Raw genomic sequence first — 20973 nt, forward strand, 5'->3', positions numbered from 1 at the left:
CACTCTATATCACCGGGTAGGTTTCACTCTATATCACCGGGTAGGTTTCACTCGAGATCACCGGGTAGGTTTCACACTATATCACCGGGTAGGTTTCACTCAATATCACCGGGTAGGTTTCACTCTATATCACCGGGTAAGTTTCACTCTATATCACTGGGTAGGTTTCACACTATATCACCGGGTAGGTTTCACACTATATCACCGGGTAGGTTTCACTCTATATCCCGGGGTAGTTATCACTCTGTATCACCGGGTAGGTTTCACTCTATATCACCGGGTAGGTTTCACTCTATATCACTGGGTAGGTTTCGCTCTATATGACCGGGTAGGTTTCACACAATATCACCGGGTAGGTTTCACTCTATATCCCGGGGTAGTTATCACTCTGTATCACCGGGTAGGTTTCACTCTATATCACCGGAAAGGTTTCACTCTATATCACTGGGTAGGTTTCGCTCTATATCACCGGGTAGGTTTCACACAATATCACCGGGTAGGTTTCACTCTATATCCCGGGGTAGTTATCACTCTGTATCACCGGGTAGGTTTCACTCTATATCACCGGGTAGGTTTCACACTATATCACCGGGTAAGTTTCACTCTATATCACCGGGTAAGTTTCACTCTATATCACCGGGTAGGTTTCACTCTATATCACCGGGTAGGTTTCACACTATATCACCGGGTAGGTTTCACTCTATATCACCGGGTAAGTTTCACTCTATATCACCGGGTAGGTTTCACTCTAGATCACTGAGTAGGTTTCACTCTATATCACCGTGTGTGTTTCACTGTATATCACTGGGTACGTTTCACTCTGTATCACCGGGTAGTTTTCACTCAATATCACCGGGTAGGGTTCACTCTATATCACCGGGTAAGTTTCACTCTATATCACCGGGTAGGTTTCACTCTATATCTCTGGATAGGTTTTAATCTATATCACCGGGTATGTTTCACACTATATCACCGGGTAGGTTTCACTCTATATCACTGGGTAGGTGTCACTCTATACCACCGGGTAGTTTTCACTCTAGATCACCGGGTAGGTTTCACACTATGTCACCGGGTAGGTTTCACTCTATATCACCAGGTAGGTTTCACTCTATATCACCGGGTAAGTTTCACTCTATATCACCGGGTAGGTTTCACTCTACCTCACAGGGTAAGCTTCACTCGATATCACTGGGTAAGTCTCACTCGATATCACAGGGTAAGTTTCACTCTATATCACAGGGTAAGTTTCACTCTATATCACCGGGTAGGTTTCACTCTATATCACCAGTTAGGTTTCTCTCTATATCACCAGTTAGGTTTCCCTCTATATCACTGGGTAGGTTTCACTCGATATCACCGGGTAGGTTTCACTCAATACCACCGGGTAAGTTGCACTCTATATCACCGGGTAGGTTTCAATCTATATCACCGGGTAGCTTTCACTCTATACCACCGGGTAAGTTTCACTCTATATTACCGGGTAGGTTTCAATCTATATCACCGGCTAGGTTTCATTCTATATCACCGGGTAAGTTCCACTCCATATCACTGGGTAGGTTTCACTCGATATCACCGGGTGTGTATCACTCTATATCACCGGACAGGTTTCACTCTACATCAACGTGTAGGTTTCACTATATATCACCAGGTAGGTTTCACTCTATATCACTGGTTAGGTTTCACTCTAGATCACTGTGTAGGTTTCACTCGATATCACCGGGTAGGTTTCACACTATATCACCGGGTAGGTTTCACACAATATCACCGGGTAGGTTTCACTCTATATCACGGGGTTGTTTTCACTCTATATCACCGGGTAGGTTTCACTCTATATCACCGGGTAGGTTTCACACTATATCACCGTGTAAGTTTCACGATATATCACCGGGTAAGTTTCACTCTATATCACCGTGTAAGTTTCACTCTATATCACCAGGTAGGTTTCACTCTATATCACTGTGTAGGTTTCACTCTATATCACCGGGTAGGTTTCACACTATATCACCGGGTAGGTTTCACTCTATATCACCGGGTAGGTTTCACTCTATATCACCGGGTAAGTTTCACTCTATATCACCGGGTAGGTTTCACTCTAGATCACTGAGTAGGTTTCACTCTATATCACCGGGTGGGTTCCACTGTATATCACTGTGTACGTTTCACTCTGTATCACCGGGTAGTTTTCACTCGATATCACCGGGTAGGGTTCACTCTATATCACCGGGTAAGTTTCACTCTATATCACCTGGTGGGTTTCACTCTATATCTCTGGATCGGTTTCACTCGATATCACCGGGTAGGTTTCACACTATATCACCGGGTAGGTTTCACACTATATCACCGGGTAAGGTTCACTCTATATCACCGCGTAGTTTTCACTCTAGATCACCGGGTAGGTTTCACTCTATATCACCGGGTAGGTGTCACTCTATACCACCGAGTAGGTTTCACTCTAGATCACCGGGTAGGTTTCACACTATGTCACCGGGTAGGTTTCACTCTATATCACCGGGTAAGTTACACTCTATATCACCGGGTAGGTTTCAATGTATATCACTGGGTCGGTTTCACTCAATATCACCGGGTAGGTTTCACACTATATCACCGGGTAGGTTTCACTCTATATCACCGGGTAGGTTTCACTCTATATCACTGGGTAGGTTTCACTCGATATCACCGGGTAGGTTTCACACTATATCACCGGATATGTTTCACACTATATCACCGGGGAAGGTTCACTCTATATCACCTGGTAGTTTTCAGTCTATATCACCGGGTAGGTTTCATTCTATATCACCGGGTAGGTTTCACTGTATATCACCGTGTAAGTTTCACTCTATATCACCGGGTAGGTTTCACTCTATATCACTGGGTAGGTTTCACTCTTTCTCACCGGGTAGGTTTCACACTATATCAGCGGGTAGGTTTCACTCTATATCACCGGGTAGGTTTCACTCTATATCACCGGGTAAGTTTCACTCTATATCACCGGGTAGGTTTCACTCTAGATCACTGAGTAGGTTTCACTCTATATCACCGGGGTGGTTTCACTGTATATCACTGGGTACGTTTCACTCTGTATCACCGGGTAGTTTTCACTCGATATCACCGGGTAGGGTTCACTCTATATCACCGGGTAAGTTTCACTCTATATCACCGGGTAGGTTTCACTCTATATCTCTGGATAGGTTTCACTCTATATCACCGGGTTGGTTTCACACTATATCACCGGGTAGGTTTCACTCTATATCACTGGGTAGGTTTCACTCGATATCACCGGGTAGGTTTCACTATATAACACCGTGTAGGTTTCAATCTATATCACCGGGTAGGTTTCATTCTATATCACCGTGTAGTTATCACTCTATATCACCGGGTAAGTTTCACTCTTTATCACCGGGTAGGTTTCACGCTATATCACCGGGTAAATTCCACTCTATATCACCGGGTACGATTCACTCGATATCACTTGGTAGGTTTCACTCCATATCACCGGGTAGGTTTCACTCTATATCACCGGCTAAGTTTTCTCTATATCACCAGGTATGTTTCACTCGAGATCACCGGGTAAGTATCACTCTATATCACCGGGAAGGTTTCACACTATATCACAGGGTAAATTCCACTCTATATCACCGGGTACGATTCACTCGATATCACTGGGTAGGTTTCACTCTATATCACCGGGTAGGTTTCACTCTATATCACTGGGTAGGTTTCAGTCTATATCACCGGGTAAGTTTCACTCTATATCACCTGATAGGTTTCACTCTATATCACCGGGTAAGTTTCACTCTATATCAACAGGTTGGTTTCATTCTATATCACCGGGTTGGTTTCACTCTATATCACCGGGTAGGTTTCACTCTATATCACCGGGTAGGTTTCATTCTATATCACCGCGTAAATTTCACTCTCTATCACCGGGTTGGTTTCACTCGATATCACCGGGTAGGTTTCACTCTATATCACCGGGTAGGTTTCACTCTATATCACCGGGTAGGTTTCACTCTATATCACAGGGTAGGTTTCAGTCTATATCACCGGGTAAGTTTCACTCTATATCACCTGATAGGTTTCACTCTATATCACCGGGTAAATTTCACTCTCTATCACCGGGTTGGTTTCACTCTATATCACCGGGTAGGTTTCACTCTATATCACCGGGTAGGTTTCACTCTATATCACCGGGTAGGTTTCACTCTATATCACCGGGTAGGTTTCGTTCTATATCACCGGGTAAGTTTCACTCTTTTTCACCGGTAAGTTTCACTCTATATCACCGGGTAGGTTTCACTCTATATCACCGGGTAGGTTTCACTCTATATCACCGGGTAGGTTTCACTCGATATCACCGGGTAGGGTTCGCTCTATATCACCGGGTAGGTTTCACTCTATATCACCGGGTAGGTTTCACTCTATATTACCGGGTAAGTTTCATTCTATATCACCGGGTAGGTTTCATTCTATATCACCGGGTAGGTTTCATTCTATATCACCGGGTAAATTTCACTCTGTATCACCGGGTAAGATTCACTCTATATCACCGGGTAGATTTCACTCTATATCACCGGGTAGGTTTCACTCTATATCACCGGGTAGTTTTCACTCTATATCACCGGGTAGGTTTCACTCTATATCACCGGGTAGGTTTCAATCTATATCACCGGGCAAAGTTCACTCTATGTCACAGGGGAGGTTTCACTCTATATCACCGGGTAGGTTTCACTCTATGTCGCCGGGTAGGTTTCAATCTATATCACCGGCTAAGTTTCACTCTATATCACCGGGTAGGTTTCGCTCTATATCACCGGGTAGGTTTCACTCTATATCACCGGGTAAGTTTCACTCTATATCACCGGGTAAGTTTCAATCGATATCACTTTGTAGGTTTCATTCTATATCACCGGGTAGGTTTCACTCTATATCACTGGTTAGGTTTCACTCTAGATCACCGGGTAGGTTTCACTCTATATCACCGGGTAAGTTTCACTCTATATCACCAGGTATGTTTCACTCGAGATCACCGGGTAAGTATCACTCTATATCACCGGGAAGGTTTCACACTATATCACCGGGTAAATTCCACTCTATATCACCGGGTAGATTTCACTCTATATCACCGGGTAGGTTTCACTCTATATCACCGGGTAGTTTTCACTCTATATCACCGGGTAGGTTTCACTCTATATCACCGGGTAGGTTTCAATCTATATCACCGGGCAAAGTTCACTCTATGTCACAGGGGAGGTTTCACTCTATATCACCGGGTAGGTTTCACTCGATGTCGCCGGGTAGGTTTCAATCTATATCACCGGCTAAGTTTCACTCTATATCACCGGGTAGGTTTCGCTCTATATCACCGGGTAGGTTTCACTCTATATCACCGGGTAAGTTTCACTCTATATCACCGGGTAAGTTTCAATCGATATCACTTTGTAGGTTTCATTCTATATCACCGGGTAGGTTTCACTCTATATCACTGGTTAGGTTTCACTCTAGATCACCGGGTAGGTTTCACTCTATATCACCGGGTAAGTTTCACTCTATATCACCAGGTATGTTTCACTCGAGATCACCGGGTAAGTATCACTCTATATCACCGGGAAGGTTTCACACTATATCACCGGGTAAATTCCACTCTATATCACCGGGTACGATTCACTCGATATCACTGGGTAGGTTTCACTCTATATCACCGGGTAGGTTTCACTCTATATCACTGGGTAGGTTTCAGTCTATATCACCGGGTAAGTTTCACTCTATATCACCTGATAGGTTTCACTCTATATCACCGGGTAGGTTTCACTCTATATCACAGGGTAGGTTTCAGTCTATATCACCGGGTAAGTTTCACTCTATATCACCTGATAGGTTTCACTCTATATCACCGGGTAAATTTCACTCTCTATCACCGGGTTGGTTTCACTCTATATCACCGGGTAGGTTTCACTCTATATCACCGGGTAGGTTTCACTCTATATCACCGGGTAGGTTTCACTCTATATCACCGGGTAGGTTTCGTTCTATATCACCGGGTAAGTTTCACTCTTTTTCACCGGTAAGTTTCACTCTATATCACCGGGTAGGTTTCACTCTATATCACCGGGTAGGTTTCACTCTATATCACCGGGTAGGTTTCACTCGATATCACCGGGTAGGGTTCGCTCTATATCACCGGGTAGGTTTCACTCTATATCACCGGGTAGGTTTCACTCTATATTACCGGGTAAGTTTCATTCTATATCACCGGGTAGGTTTCATTCTATATCACCGGGTAGGTTTCATTCTATATCACCGGGTAAATTTCACTCTATATCACCGGGTAAGATTCACTCTATATCACCGGGTAGATTTCACTCTATATCACCGGGTAGGTTTCACTCTATATCACCGGGTAGTTTTCACTCTATATCACCGGGTAGGTTTCACTCTATATCACCGGGTAGGTTTCAATCTATATCACCGGGCAAAGTTCACTCTATGTCACAGGGGAGGTTTCACTCTATATCACCGGGTAGGTTTCACTCTATGTCGCCGGGTAGGTTTCAATCTATATCACCGGCTAAGTTTCACTCTATATCACCGGGTAGGTTTCGCTCTATATCACCGGGTAGGTTTCACTCTATATCACCGGGTAAGTTTCACTCTATATCACCGGGTAAGTTTCAATCGATATCACTTTGTAGGTTTCATTCTATATCACCGGGTAGGTTTCACTCTATATCACTGGTTAGGTTTCACTCTAGATCACCGGGTAGGTTTCACTCTATATCACCGGGTAAGTTTCACTCTATATCACCAGGTATGTTTCACTCGAGATCACCGGGTAAGTATCACTCTATATCACCGGGAAGGTTTCACACTATATCACCGGGTAAATTCCACTCTATATCACCGGGTACGATTCACTCGATATCACTGGGTAGGTTTCACTCTATATCACCGGGTAGGTTTCACTCTATATCACTGGGTAGGTTTCAGTCTATATCACCGGGTAAGTTTCACTCTATATCACCTGATAGGTTTCACTCTATATCACCGGGTAAGTTTCACTCTATATCAACAGGTTGGTTTCATTCTATATCACCGGGTTGGTTTCACTCTATATCACCGGGTAGGTTTCACTCTATATCACCGGGTAGGTTTCATTCTATATCACCGCGTAAGTTTCACTCTATATCACCGGATTGGTTTCACTCTATATCACCGGGTAGGTTTCAATCTATATCACTGGGTAAATTTCACTCTATATCCCCGGGTAGGTTTCATTCTATATCACCGGCTACGTTTCACTCTATATCACCGTGTAGGTTTCGCTCCATATCACCAGGTAAGTTTCACTCTATATCACCGGGTAGGTTTCACTCTAGATCACTGAGTAGGTTTCACTCTATATCACCGGGGGGGTTTCACTGTATATCACTGGGTACGTTTCACTCTGTATCAGCGGGTAGTTTTCACTCGATATCACCGGGTAGGGTTCACTCTATATCACCGGGTAAGTTTCTCTCTATATCACCGGGTAGGTTTCACTCTATATCTCTGGATAGGTTTCACTCTATATCACCGGGTTGGTTTCACACTATATCACCGGGTAGGTTTCACTCTATATCACTGGGTAGGTTTCACTCGATATCACCGGGTAGGTTTCACTATATAACACCGTGTAGGTTTCAATCTATATCACCGGGTAGGTTTCATTCTATATCACCGGGTAGTTATCACTCTACATCACCGGGTAAGTTTCACTCTTTATCACCGGGTAGGTTTCACGCTATATCACCGGGTAAATTCCACTCTATATCACCGGGTACGATTCACTCGATATCACTTGGTAGGTTTCACTCTATATCACCGGGTAGGTTTCACTCTATATCACCGGGTAAGTTTTCTCTATATCACCAGGTATGTTTCACTCGAGATCACCGGGTAAGTATCACTCTATATCACCGGGAAGGTTTCACACTATATCACCGGGTAAATTCCACTCTATATCACCGGGTACGATTCACTCGATATCACTGGGTAGGTTTCACTCTATATCACCGGGTAGGTTTCACTCTATATCACTGGGTACGTTTCAGTCTATATCACCGGGTAAGTTTCACTCTATATCACCTGATAGGTTTCACTCTATATCACTGGGTAAGTTTCACTCTATATCAACAGGTTGGTTTCATTCTATATCACCGGGTTGGTTTCACTCTATATCACCGGGTAGGTTTCACTCTATATCACCGGGTAGGTTTCATTCTATATCACCGCGTAAATTTCACTCTCTATCACCGGGTTGGTTTCACTCTATATCACCGGGTAGGTTTCACTCTATATCACCGGGTAGGTTTCACTCTATATCACCGGGTAGGTTTCACTCTATATCACCGGGTAGGTATCGTTCTATATCACCGGGTAAGTTTCACTCTTTTTCACCGGTAAGTTTCACTCTATATCACCGGGTAGTTTTCACTCTATATCACCGGGTAGGTTTCACTCTATATCACCGGGTAGGTTTCACTCTATATCACCGGGTAGGTTTCACTCGATATCACCGGGTAGGGTTCGCTCTATATCACCGGGTAGGTTTCACTCTATATCACCGGGTAGGTTTCACTCTATATTACCGGGTAAGTTTCATTCTATATCACCGGGTAGGTTTCATTCTATATCACCGGGTAGGTTTCATTCTATATCACCGGGTAAATTTCACTCTATATCACCGGGTAAGATTCACTCTATATCACCGGGTAGATTTCACTCTATATCACCGGGTAGGTTTCACTCTATATCACCGGGTAGTTTTCACTCTATATCACCGGGTAGGTTTCACACTATATCACCGGGTAGGTTTCAATCTATATCACCGGGCAAAGTTCACTCTATGTCACAGGGGAGGTTTCACTCTATATCACCGGGTAGGTTTCACTCTATGTTAGCGGGTAGGTTTCAATCTATATCACCGGCTAAGTTTCACTCTATATCACCGGGTAGGTTTCGCTCTATATCACCGGGTAGGTTTCACTCTATATCACCGGGTAAGTTTCACTCTATATCACCGGGTAAGTTTCAATCTATATCACTTTGTAGGTTTCATTCTATATCACCGGGTAGGTTTCACTCTATATCACTGGTTAGGTTTCACTCTAGATCACCGGGTAGGTTTCACTCTAGATCACCGGGTAAGTTTCACTCTATATCACCAGGTATGTTTCACTCGAGATCACCGGGTAAGTATCACTCTATATCACCGGGAAAGTTTCACACTATATCACCGGGTAAATTCCACTCGATATCACCGGGTACGATTCACTCGATATCACTGGGTAGGTTTCACTCTATATCACCGGGTTGGTTTCATTCTATATCACCGGGTAGGGTTCACTCTATATCACCGGGTTGGTTTCACTCTATATCACCGGGTAGGTTTCACTCTATATCACCGGGTAGGTTTCACTCTATATCACTGGGTAGGTTTCACTCTATATCACCGAGTAGGTTTCACTCTATATCACCTGGTAGGTTTCACTCTATATCACTGGGTAGGTTTCACTCTATATCCCTGGGTAGGTTTCACTCTATATCGCCGAGTAGGTTTCACTCTATATCACCGGGTAGGTTTCACTCTATCTCACTGGGTAGGTTTCACTCTATATAAGGGCAGCACGGTAGCATGGTGGTTAACACAATTGCTTCACAGCTCCAGGGTACCAGGTTCGATTTCGGCTTGGGTCACTGTCTGTGCGGAGTCTGCACATCCTTCCCTTGTGTGCGTGGGTTTCCTCCGGGTGCTCCGATTTCCTCCCACAGTCCAAAGATGTGCAGGTTAGGTGGATTGGCCATGATAAATTGCCCTTAGTGTGCAAAATTGCCCTTAGTGTTGGGTGGGGTTACTGGGTTATGGGGATTGAATGGAGGTGTTGACCTTGGGTAGGGTGCTCTTTCCAAGAGCCGGTGCAGACTCGATGGGCCGAATGGCCTCCTTCTGCACTGTAAATTCCATGATAATCTATGATCTATGATATCACCAGATGCATTTCACTCTATATCACTCAATGAGTTTCAGTCTATATCACCCGGTGAATTTGAGTCTATATCACCAGGTAAGTTTCACTCTATCTCACCAGATGCATTTCACTCGATATCACTCCATGAGTTTCAGTCTATCTCCCCCGGTGAGTTTCAATCTATATTAACCAGTGAGTTTCAGTCTTTCTCACCTGGTGAGTTTCACTCTATATCACCTGGTGAGTTTCAGTCTATATCACCGGGTAAGTTTCACTCTATATCACCGGGTACGTTTCAGTCTATATCACCGGGTAAGTTTCATTCTATATCACCGGGTGAGTTTCACTCTATATCACCGGGTAAATTTCACTCTATATCACCGTGAAAGTTTCACTCTATATCACTGGGTAAGTTTCAATCTATATCACCGGCTAAATTTCACTCTATATCACCGGGAAAGTTTCACTCTATATCACCCGGTAGGTTTCACTGTATATCACCAGGTATGTTTCACTCTATATCTCTGGGTAAGTTTCACTCTATACCACCGGGTAAGTTTCACTCTATATCACCGGGTAAGTTTTACTCTATGTCACTTTGTATGTTTCACTTTTTCTCACCGGGTAAGTTTCACTCTCTATCACTGGGTAAGTTTCACTCTATATCATCGGGTAGGTTTCACTCTATATCACCGGATAGGTTTCAATCTATATCACTTTGTAGGTTTCATTCTATATCACCGGGTAGGTTTCACTCTAGATCACTGAGTAGGTTTCACTCTAGATCACTGAGTAGGTTTCACTCTATATCACCGGGTAAGTTTCACTCTATATCACAGGGTATGTTACACTCTATATCACCGGGTAGGTTTCACTCTATATCACCGGGTAGGTTTCACTCGATATCACCGGGTAGGGTTCACTCTATATCACCAGGTAGGTTTCACTCTATATCACCGGGTAGGTTTCACTCTATATCACCGGGTAAGTTTCATTCTATATCACCCGGTAAGTTTCACTCTATATCACCGGGTTGGTTTCACTCTATATCACCGGGTAGGTTTCACTCTATATCACCGGGTAGGTTTCATTCTATATCACCGGGTAAATTTCACTCTATATCACCGGGTAAGATTCACTCTATATCACCGGGTAGGTTTCACTCTATATCACCGGGTAGGTTTCACTCTATATCACCGGGTAGTTTTCACTCTATATCACCGGGTAGGTTTCACTCTATATCACCGGGTAGGTTTCAATCTATATCACCGGGCAAATTTCACTCTATGTGACAGGGTAGGTTTCACTCTATATCACCGGGTAGGTTTCATTCTATATCACCGGGTAAGTTTCACTCTATGTCACCGGGTAGGTTTCATTCTATATCACCGGCTAAGTTTCACTCTATATCACCGGGTAGGTTTCGCTCTATATCACCGGGTAGGTTTCACTCTATATCACCGGGTAAGTTTCACTCTATATCACCGGGTAAGTTTCAATCTATATCACTTTGTAGGTTTCATTCTATATCACCGGGTAGGTTTCACTCTATATCACTGGGTAGGTTTCACTCTAGATCACTGGGTAGGTTTCACTCTATATCACCGGGTAAGTTTCACACTATATCACCAGGTATGTTTCACTCGAGATCACCGGGTAAGTATCACTCTATATCACCGGGAAGGTTTCACACTATATCACCGGGTAAATTCCACTCTATATCACCGGGTACGATTCACTCGATATCACTGAGTAGGTTTCACTCTATATCACCGGGTAGGTTTCACTCTATATCACTGGGTAGGTTTCAGTCTATATCACCGGGTAAGTTTCACTCTATATAACCTGAAAGGTTTCACTCTATATCACCGGGTAAGTTTCACTCTATATCAACAGGTTAGTTTCATTCTATATCACCGGGTTGGTTTCACTCTATATCACCGGGTAGGTTTCACTCTATATCACCGGGTAGGTTTCATTCTATATCACCGCGTAAGTTTCACTCTATATCACCGGATTGGTTTCACTCGATATCACCGGGTAGGTTTCACTCTATATCACCGGGTAGGTTTCACTCTATATCACCGGGTAGGTTTCACTCTTTTTCACCGGGTAAGTTTCACTCTATATCACCGGGTAGTTTTCACTCTATATCACCGGGTAGGTTTCACTCTAAATCACCGGGTAGGTTTCAATCTATATCACCGGGTAAATTTCACTCTATGTCACAGGGTAGGTTTCACTCTATATCACCGGGTAGGTTTCATTCTATATCACCGGATATGTTTCACTCTATATCCCCGGGTAGGTTTCATTCTATATCACCGGCTACGTTTCACTCTATATCACCGGGTAGGTTTCGCTCCATATCACCGGGTTGGTTTCACTCTATATCACCGGGTAGGGTTCACTCTATATCACCGGGTAGGTTTCACTCTATATCACCGGGTTGGTTTCACTCTATATCACCGGGTAGGTTTCACTCTATATCACCGGGTAGGTTTCACTCTATATCACCGGGTATGTTTCACTCTATATCACCGGGTAGGTTTCACTCTATATCACTGGGTAGGTTTCACTCTATATCACCGAGTAGGTTTCACTCTATATCACCGGGTAGGTTTCACTCTATATCACTGGGTAGGTTTCACTCTATATCACCGGGTAGGTTTCACTCTATATCACTGGGTAGGTTTCACTCTATATCACCGAGTAGGTTTCACTCTATATCACCGGGTAGGTTTCACTCTATATCACTGGGTAGGTTTCACTCTATATCCCTGGGTAGGTTTCACTCTATATCGCCGAGTAGGTTTCACTCTATATCACCGGGTAGGTTTCACTCTATCTCACTGGGTAAGTTTCACTCTATATAAGGGCAGCACGGTAGCATGGTGGTTAACACAATTGCTTCACAGCTCCAGGGTACCAGGTTCGATTTCGGCTTGGGTCACTGTCTGTGCGGAGTCTGCACATCCTTCCCTTGTGTGCGTGGGTTTCCTCCGGGTGCTCCGATTTCCTCCCACAGTCCAAAGATGTGCAGGTTAGGTGGATTGGCCATGATAAATTGCCCTTAGTGTGCAAAATTGCCCTTAGTGTTGGGTGGGGTTACTGGGTTATGGGGATTGAATGGAGGTGTTGACCTTGGGTAGGGTGCTCTTTCCAAGAGCCGGTGCAGACTCGATGGGCCGAATGGCCTCCTTCTGCACTGTAAATTCCATGATAATCTATGATCTATGATATCACCAGATGCATTTCACTCTATATCACTCAATGAGTTTCAGTCTATATCACCCGGTGAATTTGAGTCTATATCACCAGGTAAGTTTCACTCTATCTCACCAGATGCATTTCACTCGATATCACTCCATGAGTTTCAGTCTATCTCCCCCGGTGAGTTTCAATCTATATTAACCAGTGAGTTTCAGTCTTTCTCACCTGGTGAGTTTCACTCTATATCACCTGGTGAGTTTCAGTCTATATCACCGGGTAAGTTTCACTCTATATCACCGGGTACGTTTCAGTCTATATCACCGGGTAAGTTTCATTCTATATCACCGGGTGAGTTTCACTCTATATCACCGGGTAAATTTCACTCTATATCACCGTGAAAGTTTCACTCTATATCACTGGGTAAGTTTCAATCTATATCACCGGCTAAATTTCACTCTATATCACCGGGAAAGTTTCACTCTATATCACCCGGTAGGTTTCACTGTATATCACCAGGTATGTTTCACTCTATATCTCTGGGTAAGTTTCACTCTATACCACCGGGTAAGTTTCACTCTATATCACCGGGTAAGTTTTACTCTATGTCACTTTGTATGTTTCACTTTTTCTCACCGGGTAAGTTTCACTCTCTATCACTGGGTAAGTTTCACTCTATATCATCGGGTAGGTTTCACTCTATATCACCGGATAGGTTTCAATCTATATCACTTTGTAGGTTTCATTCTATATCACCGGGTAGGTTTCACTCTAGATCACTGAGTAGGTTTCACTCTAGATCACTGAGTAGGTTTCACTCTATATCACCGGGTAAGTTTCACTCTATATCACAGGGTATGTTACACTCTATATCACCGGGTAGGTTTCACTCTATATCACCGGGTAGGTTTCACTCGATATCACCGGGTAGGGTTCACTCTATATCACCAGGTAGGTTTCACTCTATATCACCGGGTAGGTTTCACTCTATATCACCGGGTAAGTTTCATTCTATATCACCCGGTAAGTTTCACTCTATATCACCGGGTTGGTTTCACTCTATATCACCGGGTAGGTTTCACTCTATATCACCGGGTAGGTTTCATTCTATATCACCGGGTAAATTTCACTCTATATCACCGGGTAAGATTCACTCTATATCACCGGGTAGGTTTCACTCTATATCACCGGGTAGGTTTCACTCTATATCACCGGGTAGTTTTCACTCTATATCACCGGGTAGGTTTCACTCTATATCACCGGGTAGGTTTCAATCTATATCACCGGGCAAATTTCACTCTATGTGACAGGGTAGGTTTCACTCTATATCACCGGGTAGGTTTCATTCTATATCACCGGGTAAGTTTCACTCTATGTCACCGGGTAGGTTTCATTCTATATCACCGGCTAAGTTTCACTCTATATCACCGGGTAGGTTTCGCTCTATATCACCGGGTAGGTTTCACTCTATATCACCGGGTAAGTTTCACTCTATATCACCGGGTAAGTTTCAATCTATATCACTTTGTAGGTTTCATTCTATATCACCGGGTAGGTTTCACTCTATATCACTGGGTAGGTTTCACTCTAGATCACTGGGTAGGTTTCACTCTATATCACCGGGTAAGTTTCACACTATATCACCAGGTATGTTTCACTCGAGATCACCGGGTAAGTATCACTCTATATCACCGGGAAGGTTTCACACTATATCACCGGGTAAATTCCACTCTATATCACCGGGTACGATTCACTCGATATCACTGAGTAGGTTTCACTCTATATCACCGGGTAGGTTTCACTCTATATCACTGGGTAGGTTTCAGTCTATATCACCGGGTAAGTTTCACTCTATATCACCTGAAAGGTTTCACTCTATATCACCGGGTAAGTTTCACTCTATATCAACAGGTTAGTTTCATTCTATATCACCGGGTTGGTTTCACTCTATATCACCGGGTAGGTTTCACTCTATATCACCGGGTAGGTTTCATTCTATATCACCGCGTAAGTTTCACTCTATATCACCGGATTGGTTTCACTCGATATCACCGGGTAGGTTTCACTCTATATCACCGGGTAGGTTTCACTCTATATCACCGGGTAGGTTTCACTCTTTTTCACCGGGTAAGTTTCACTCTATATCACCGGGTAGTTTTCACTCTATATCACCGGGTAGGTTTCACTCTAAATCACCGGGTAGGTTTCAATCTATATCACCGGGTAAATTTCACTCTATGTCACAGGGTAGGTTTCACTCTATATCACCGGGTAGGTTTCATTCTATATCACCGGATATGTTTCACTCTATATCCCCGGGTAGGTTTCATTCTATATCACCGGCTACGTTTCACTCTATATCACCGGGTAGGTTTCGCTCCATATCACCGGGTTGGTTTCACTCTATATCACCGGGTAGGGTTCACTCTATATCACCGGGTAGGTTTCACTCTATATCACCGGGTTGGTTTCACTCTATATCACCGGGTAGGTTTCACTCTATATCACCGGGTAGGTTTCACTCTATATCACCGGGTATGTTTCACTCTATATCACCGGGTAGGTTTCACTCTATATCACTGGGTAGGTTTCACTCTATATCACCGAGTAGGTTTCACTCTATATCACCGGGTAGGTTTCACTCTATATCACTGGGTAGGTTTCACTCTATATCACCGGGTAGGTTTCACTCTATATCGCCGAGTAAGTTTCACTCTATATCACCGGGTAGGTTTCACTCGAAATCACTGGGTAGGTTTCACTCTATATAAGGGCAGCACGGTAGCATGGTGGCTAACACAATTGCTTCACAGCTCCAGGGTACCAGGTTCGATTTCGGCTTGGGTCACTGTCTGTGCGGAGTCTGCACATCCTTTCCGTGTGTGCGTGGGTTTCCTCCGGGTGCTCCGATTTCCTCCCACAGTCCAAAGATGTGCAGGTTAGGTGGATTGGCCATGATAAATTGCCCTTAGTGTGCAAAATTGCCCTTAGTGTTGGGTGGGGTTACTGGGTTATGGGGATAGAATGGAGGTGTTGACCTTGGGTAGGGTGCTCTTTCCAAGAGCCGGTGCAGACTCGATGGGCCGAATGGCCTCCTTCTGTAAATTCCATGATAATCTATGATCTATGATATCACCAGATGCATTTCACTCTATATCACTCAATGAGTTTCAGTCTATATCACCCGGTGAATTTCAGTCGATATCACCAGGTAAGTTTCACTCTATCTCACCAGATGCATTTCACTCTATATCACTCCATGAGTTTCAGTCTATCTCCCCCGGTGAGTTTCAATCTATATTAACCAGTGAGTTTCAGTCTATATCACCTGGTGAGTTTCACTCTATATCACCTGGTGAGTTTCAGTCTATATCACCGGGTAAGTTTCACTCTATATCACCGGGTACGTTTCAGTCTATATCACCGGGTAAGTTTCATTCTATATCACCGGGTGAGTTTCACTCTATATCACCGGGTAAATTTCACTCTATATCACCGTGAAAGTTTCACTCTATATCACTGGGTAAGTTTCAATCTCTATCACCGGCTAAATTTCACTCTATACCACCGGGTAAGTTTCACTCTATATCACCGGGTAAGTTTCACTCTATGTCACTTTGTATGTTTCACTCTTTCTCACCGGGTAAGTTTCACTCTATATCACTGGGTAAGTTTCACTCTATATCACCGGGTAGGTTTCACTCTATATCACCGGGTAGGTTTCACTCTATATCACCGGGTTAGTTTCACTCTATATCACCGGATCGGTTTCAATCTATATCACTTTGTAGGTTTCATTCTATATCACCGGGTAGGTTTCACTCTAGATCACTGAGTAGGTTTCACTCTAGATCACTGTGTAGGTTTCACTCTATATCACCGGGTAAGTTTCACTCTATATCACAGGGTAGGTTACACTCTATATCACCGGGTAGGTTTCACTCTATATCACCGGGTAGGTTTCACTCGATATCACCGGGTAGGGTTCACTCTATATCACCGGGTAGGTTTCACTCTATATCACCGGGTAGGTTTCACTCTATATCACCGGGTAAGTTTCATTCTATATCACCGGGTAAGTTTCACTCTATATCACCGGGTTGGTTTCACTCTATATCACCGGGTACGTTTCACTCTATATCACCGGGTAGGTTTCATTCTATATCACCGGGTAAATTTCACTCTATATCACCGGGTAAGATTCACTCTATATCACCGGGTAGGTTTCACTCTATCTCACCGGCTAGGTTTCACTCTTTTTCACCGGGTAAGTTTCACTCTATATCACCGGGTAGTTTTCACTCTATATCACCGGGTAGGTTTCACTCTATATCACCGGGTAGGTTTCAATCTATATCATCGGGTAAATTTCACTCTATGTCACAGGGTAGGTTTCACTCTATATCACCGGGTAGGTTTCATTCTATATCACCGGATATGTTTCACTCTATATCCCCGGGTAGGTTTCATTCTATATCACCGGCTACGTTTCACTCTATATCACCGGGTAGGTTTCGCTCCATATCACCGGGTTGGTTTCACTCTATATCACCGGGTAGGGTTCACTCTATATCACCGGGTAGGTTTCACTCTATATCACCGGGTTGGTTTCACTCACTCACCGGGTAGGTTTCACTCTATATCACCGGGTAGGTTTCACTCTATATCACCGGGTATGTTTCACTCTATATCACCGGGTATGTTTCACTCTATATCACCGGGTAGGTTTCACTCTATATCACTGGGTAGGTTTCACTCTATATCACCGAGTAGGTTTCACTCTATATCACCGGGTAGGTTTCACTCTATATCACTGGGTAGGTTTCACTCTATATCACTGGGTAGGTTTCACTCTATATCGCCGAGTAGGTTTCACTCTATATCACCGGGTAGGTTTCACTCTATATCACTGGGTAGGTTTCACTCAAAATAAGGGCAGCACGGTAGCATGGTGGTTAACACAATTGCTTCACAGCTCCAGGGTACCAGGTTCGATTTCGGCTTGGGTCACTGTCTGTGCGGAGTCTGCACATCCTTCCCGTGTGTGCGTGGGTTTCCTCCGGGTGCTCCGATTTCCTCCCACAGTCCAAAGATGTGCAGGTTAGGTGGATTGGCCATGATAAATTGCCCTTAGTGTGCAAAATTGCCCTTAGTGTTGGGTGGGGTTACTGGGTTATGGGGATAGAATGGAGGTGTTGACCTTGGGTAGGGTGCTCTTTCCAAGAGCCGGTGCAGACTCGATGGGCCGAATGGCCTCCTTCTGTAAATTCCATGATAATCTATGATCTATGATATCACCAGATGCATTTCACTCTATATCACTCAATGAGTTTCAGTCTATATCACCCGGTGAATTTCAGTCTATATCACCAGGTAAGTTTCACTCTATCTCACCAGATGCATTTCACTCTATATCACTCCATGAGTTTCAGTCTATCTCCCCCGGTGAGTTTCAATCTATATTAACCAATGAGTTTCAGTCTATATCACCTGGTGAGTTTCACTCTATATCACCTGGTGAGTTTCAGTCTATATCACCGGGTAAGTTTCACTCTATATCACCGGGTACGTTTCAGTCTATATCACCGGGTAAGTTTCATTCTATATCACCGGGTGAGTTTCATTCTATATCACCGGGTAAATTTCACTCCATATCACCGTGAAAGTTTCACTCTATATCACTGGGTAAGTTTCAATCTCTATCACCGGCTAAATTTCACTCTATATCACCGGGAAAGTTTCACTCTATATCACCGGGTAGGTTTCACTGTATATCACCAGGTATGTTTCACTCTATATCACTGGGTAAGTTTCACTCTATACCACCGGGTAAGTTTCACTCTATATCACCGGGTAAGTTTCACTCTATGTCACTGGGTATGTTTCACTCTATATCACCGGGTAAGTTTCACTCTATGTCACTTTGTATGTTTCACTCTATATCACCGGGTAAGTTTCACTCTATATCACTGGGTAAGTTTCACTCTATATCACTTGGTATGTTTCACTCTATATCACCCGGTGAGTTTCAGTGTATATCACTGTCTCAGTTGATTACCATCTACTTTCTCCAATTGTTTCACATTCACCCTGGATCCTCTGCATGTGCATGAAAAACACATTCTCTTTCTCAAGATACCCAATATCAATCTTTCAGTGAGAACATTTCCTGAATGTGTGCATTACCTGTTGTTAGGTTTGCACACTATACAACAGGCGAACTTTAGCTGAGAAATTCAGAAGCAGCAAAAAAGGGATCAATTCTTCACTGATAGCAACAAATGAGTAATGCAAGCATCTCACCACTTGAGTCCAGGATTAGTGAACGTGCCTTTCGTTCTCACTGATAGACTGACGACAGAAAATAATCAGCAATTGTGACTGTTTGTAGCTCCTTACCTCTTGAATGCCGCCTCTGTTTTGTTGGCAGGGATAATGTGCCCATTACTGCTCCCATTCTTAATGTCTTACTCCCCTGTTTTCATTCAGTTGTTAAGGTTCAGTGGACCCACAAGTGTGCTCACAAAAGACAGGCGTATCAGGCTGTTTGTACAAACACACACAGGCGTCCTCGTGAGGTTGCCTGTGATTGTATTAAGGCTGGACCCTCTTAACTATTCACTCAATGTTTGTTCAAGACCACTTGAATCCCCTCAGCTAAACGTTCTGAGATGTTACAGTGAAAGATTGACTGACGCAGTCCTCCAATCTAAACAGAAACTAATGCTCTCTCTCTCCCTGCTCTCAGCACCAGTCGCTGCTCTGTTCTCCACCAACGCATACCAATCAGCTCTTTCACAGCCACTGACAGGTCCTCGGGGGATGGGGGAGTGGACTAGATTACTAATATCAAGTCAGGTTGTCAATTCCTCATCCATTGCCAATTGAACTGCTGAAGTATTCAGCCACTTCACTGACAAATAACTTCAAACCACTGCAGCCAACAGACTCACTAAAATCAACAACCAGAGTCACTTGTCCCCATCTATAGTCAAACACTGAGACCAGCATTCAATCTGACCTTGCAATTCATTCATCGATATACCTTACTCTGAGAGTCGCCCTTACAGCCCTCATCCATGCGCTCACCCTCACCCCCACCCTATCCAAGACCCTGCCCTCGAACCCATCCCCACTCCCACCTAGCCGGGAACCCACCCTCACCCCACCCTCACCGGGACCCCACCCCACCCCTCCCGTTTTGGGGCAGCAGTCCCAGACAGTAATGCCACTCATTGAGATGTCAGCTTCACTCCTACCCACCCCATGCTTGTGTATAACAGGCAGATGTATAACAGGAGGCTGTATTAAGGCCAGTTTATAATGGGTGGTCTTGTGTTATGTACTCTGGGATAACACAGGCTGCAACTGGATGCAGCTTTAACCAACAGATATTCCAGACCTTGAAGTTAGTTCAATCTGATTTATTGAACCAGTAGCACAGTTAGCACAGTTCTCTATGAGTTCAACTCTCTGCTAACCTAAGTGTGGTTACTCTGTCTGACTGAACCAGACTAGCTCTTAGCCACGTGCTGGAGGTGTGATACTGTACATACACCCTGACTCACTCTGTAGATGTTCATCAACGGCAAGAGGCGGATTGGGAGTGCCTCGTGCCTTTTATAGTGAGATACCACCCCTGAGTGTCCTGGCTGCTCATTGGCCATGTCCTGTTCTCTGTGTTCATTAGCTGCCTGTCTGTGCCTATCTGTATATCATTATCTGCATGTCTGCATATCATGACATCTCCCCTTTTTTT

The 20973-nt window shown here is 44.0% G+C and overlaps 1 protein-coding gene across 2 annotated transcripts in view; it reads right to left on the bottom strand.

Moving 5' to 3' along the window:
• The window catches only part of LOC140426730 (A-type potassium channel modulatory protein KCNIP1-like), a 948039-nt gene extending 928095 nt beyond the window's left edge, over positions 1 to 19944 (bottom strand). For both annotated transcript variants that reach the window (XM_072511852.1, XM_072511851.1), the window contains exon 1: positions 19614 to 19944. In XM_072511852.1, the coding sequence (XP_072367953.1) occupies positions 19614 to 19671 (58 nt within the window). In that variant the 5' untranslated portion in view covers positions 19672 to 19944. The remainder of the gene's footprint in view (positions 1 to 19613) is intronic.
• Positions 19945 to 20973: the final 1029 nt, after the last annotated feature.

The sequence above is a fragment of the Scyliorhinus torazame genome, chromosome 7 (genome assembly GCF_047496885.1).
Source record: "Scyliorhinus torazame isolate Kashiwa2021f chromosome 7, sScyTor2.1, whole genome shotgun sequence".
In the NCBI taxonomy this organism is placed as follows: domain Eukaryota; kingdom Metazoa; phylum Chordata; class Chondrichthyes; order Carcharhiniformes; family Scyliorhinidae; genus Scyliorhinus; species Scyliorhinus torazame.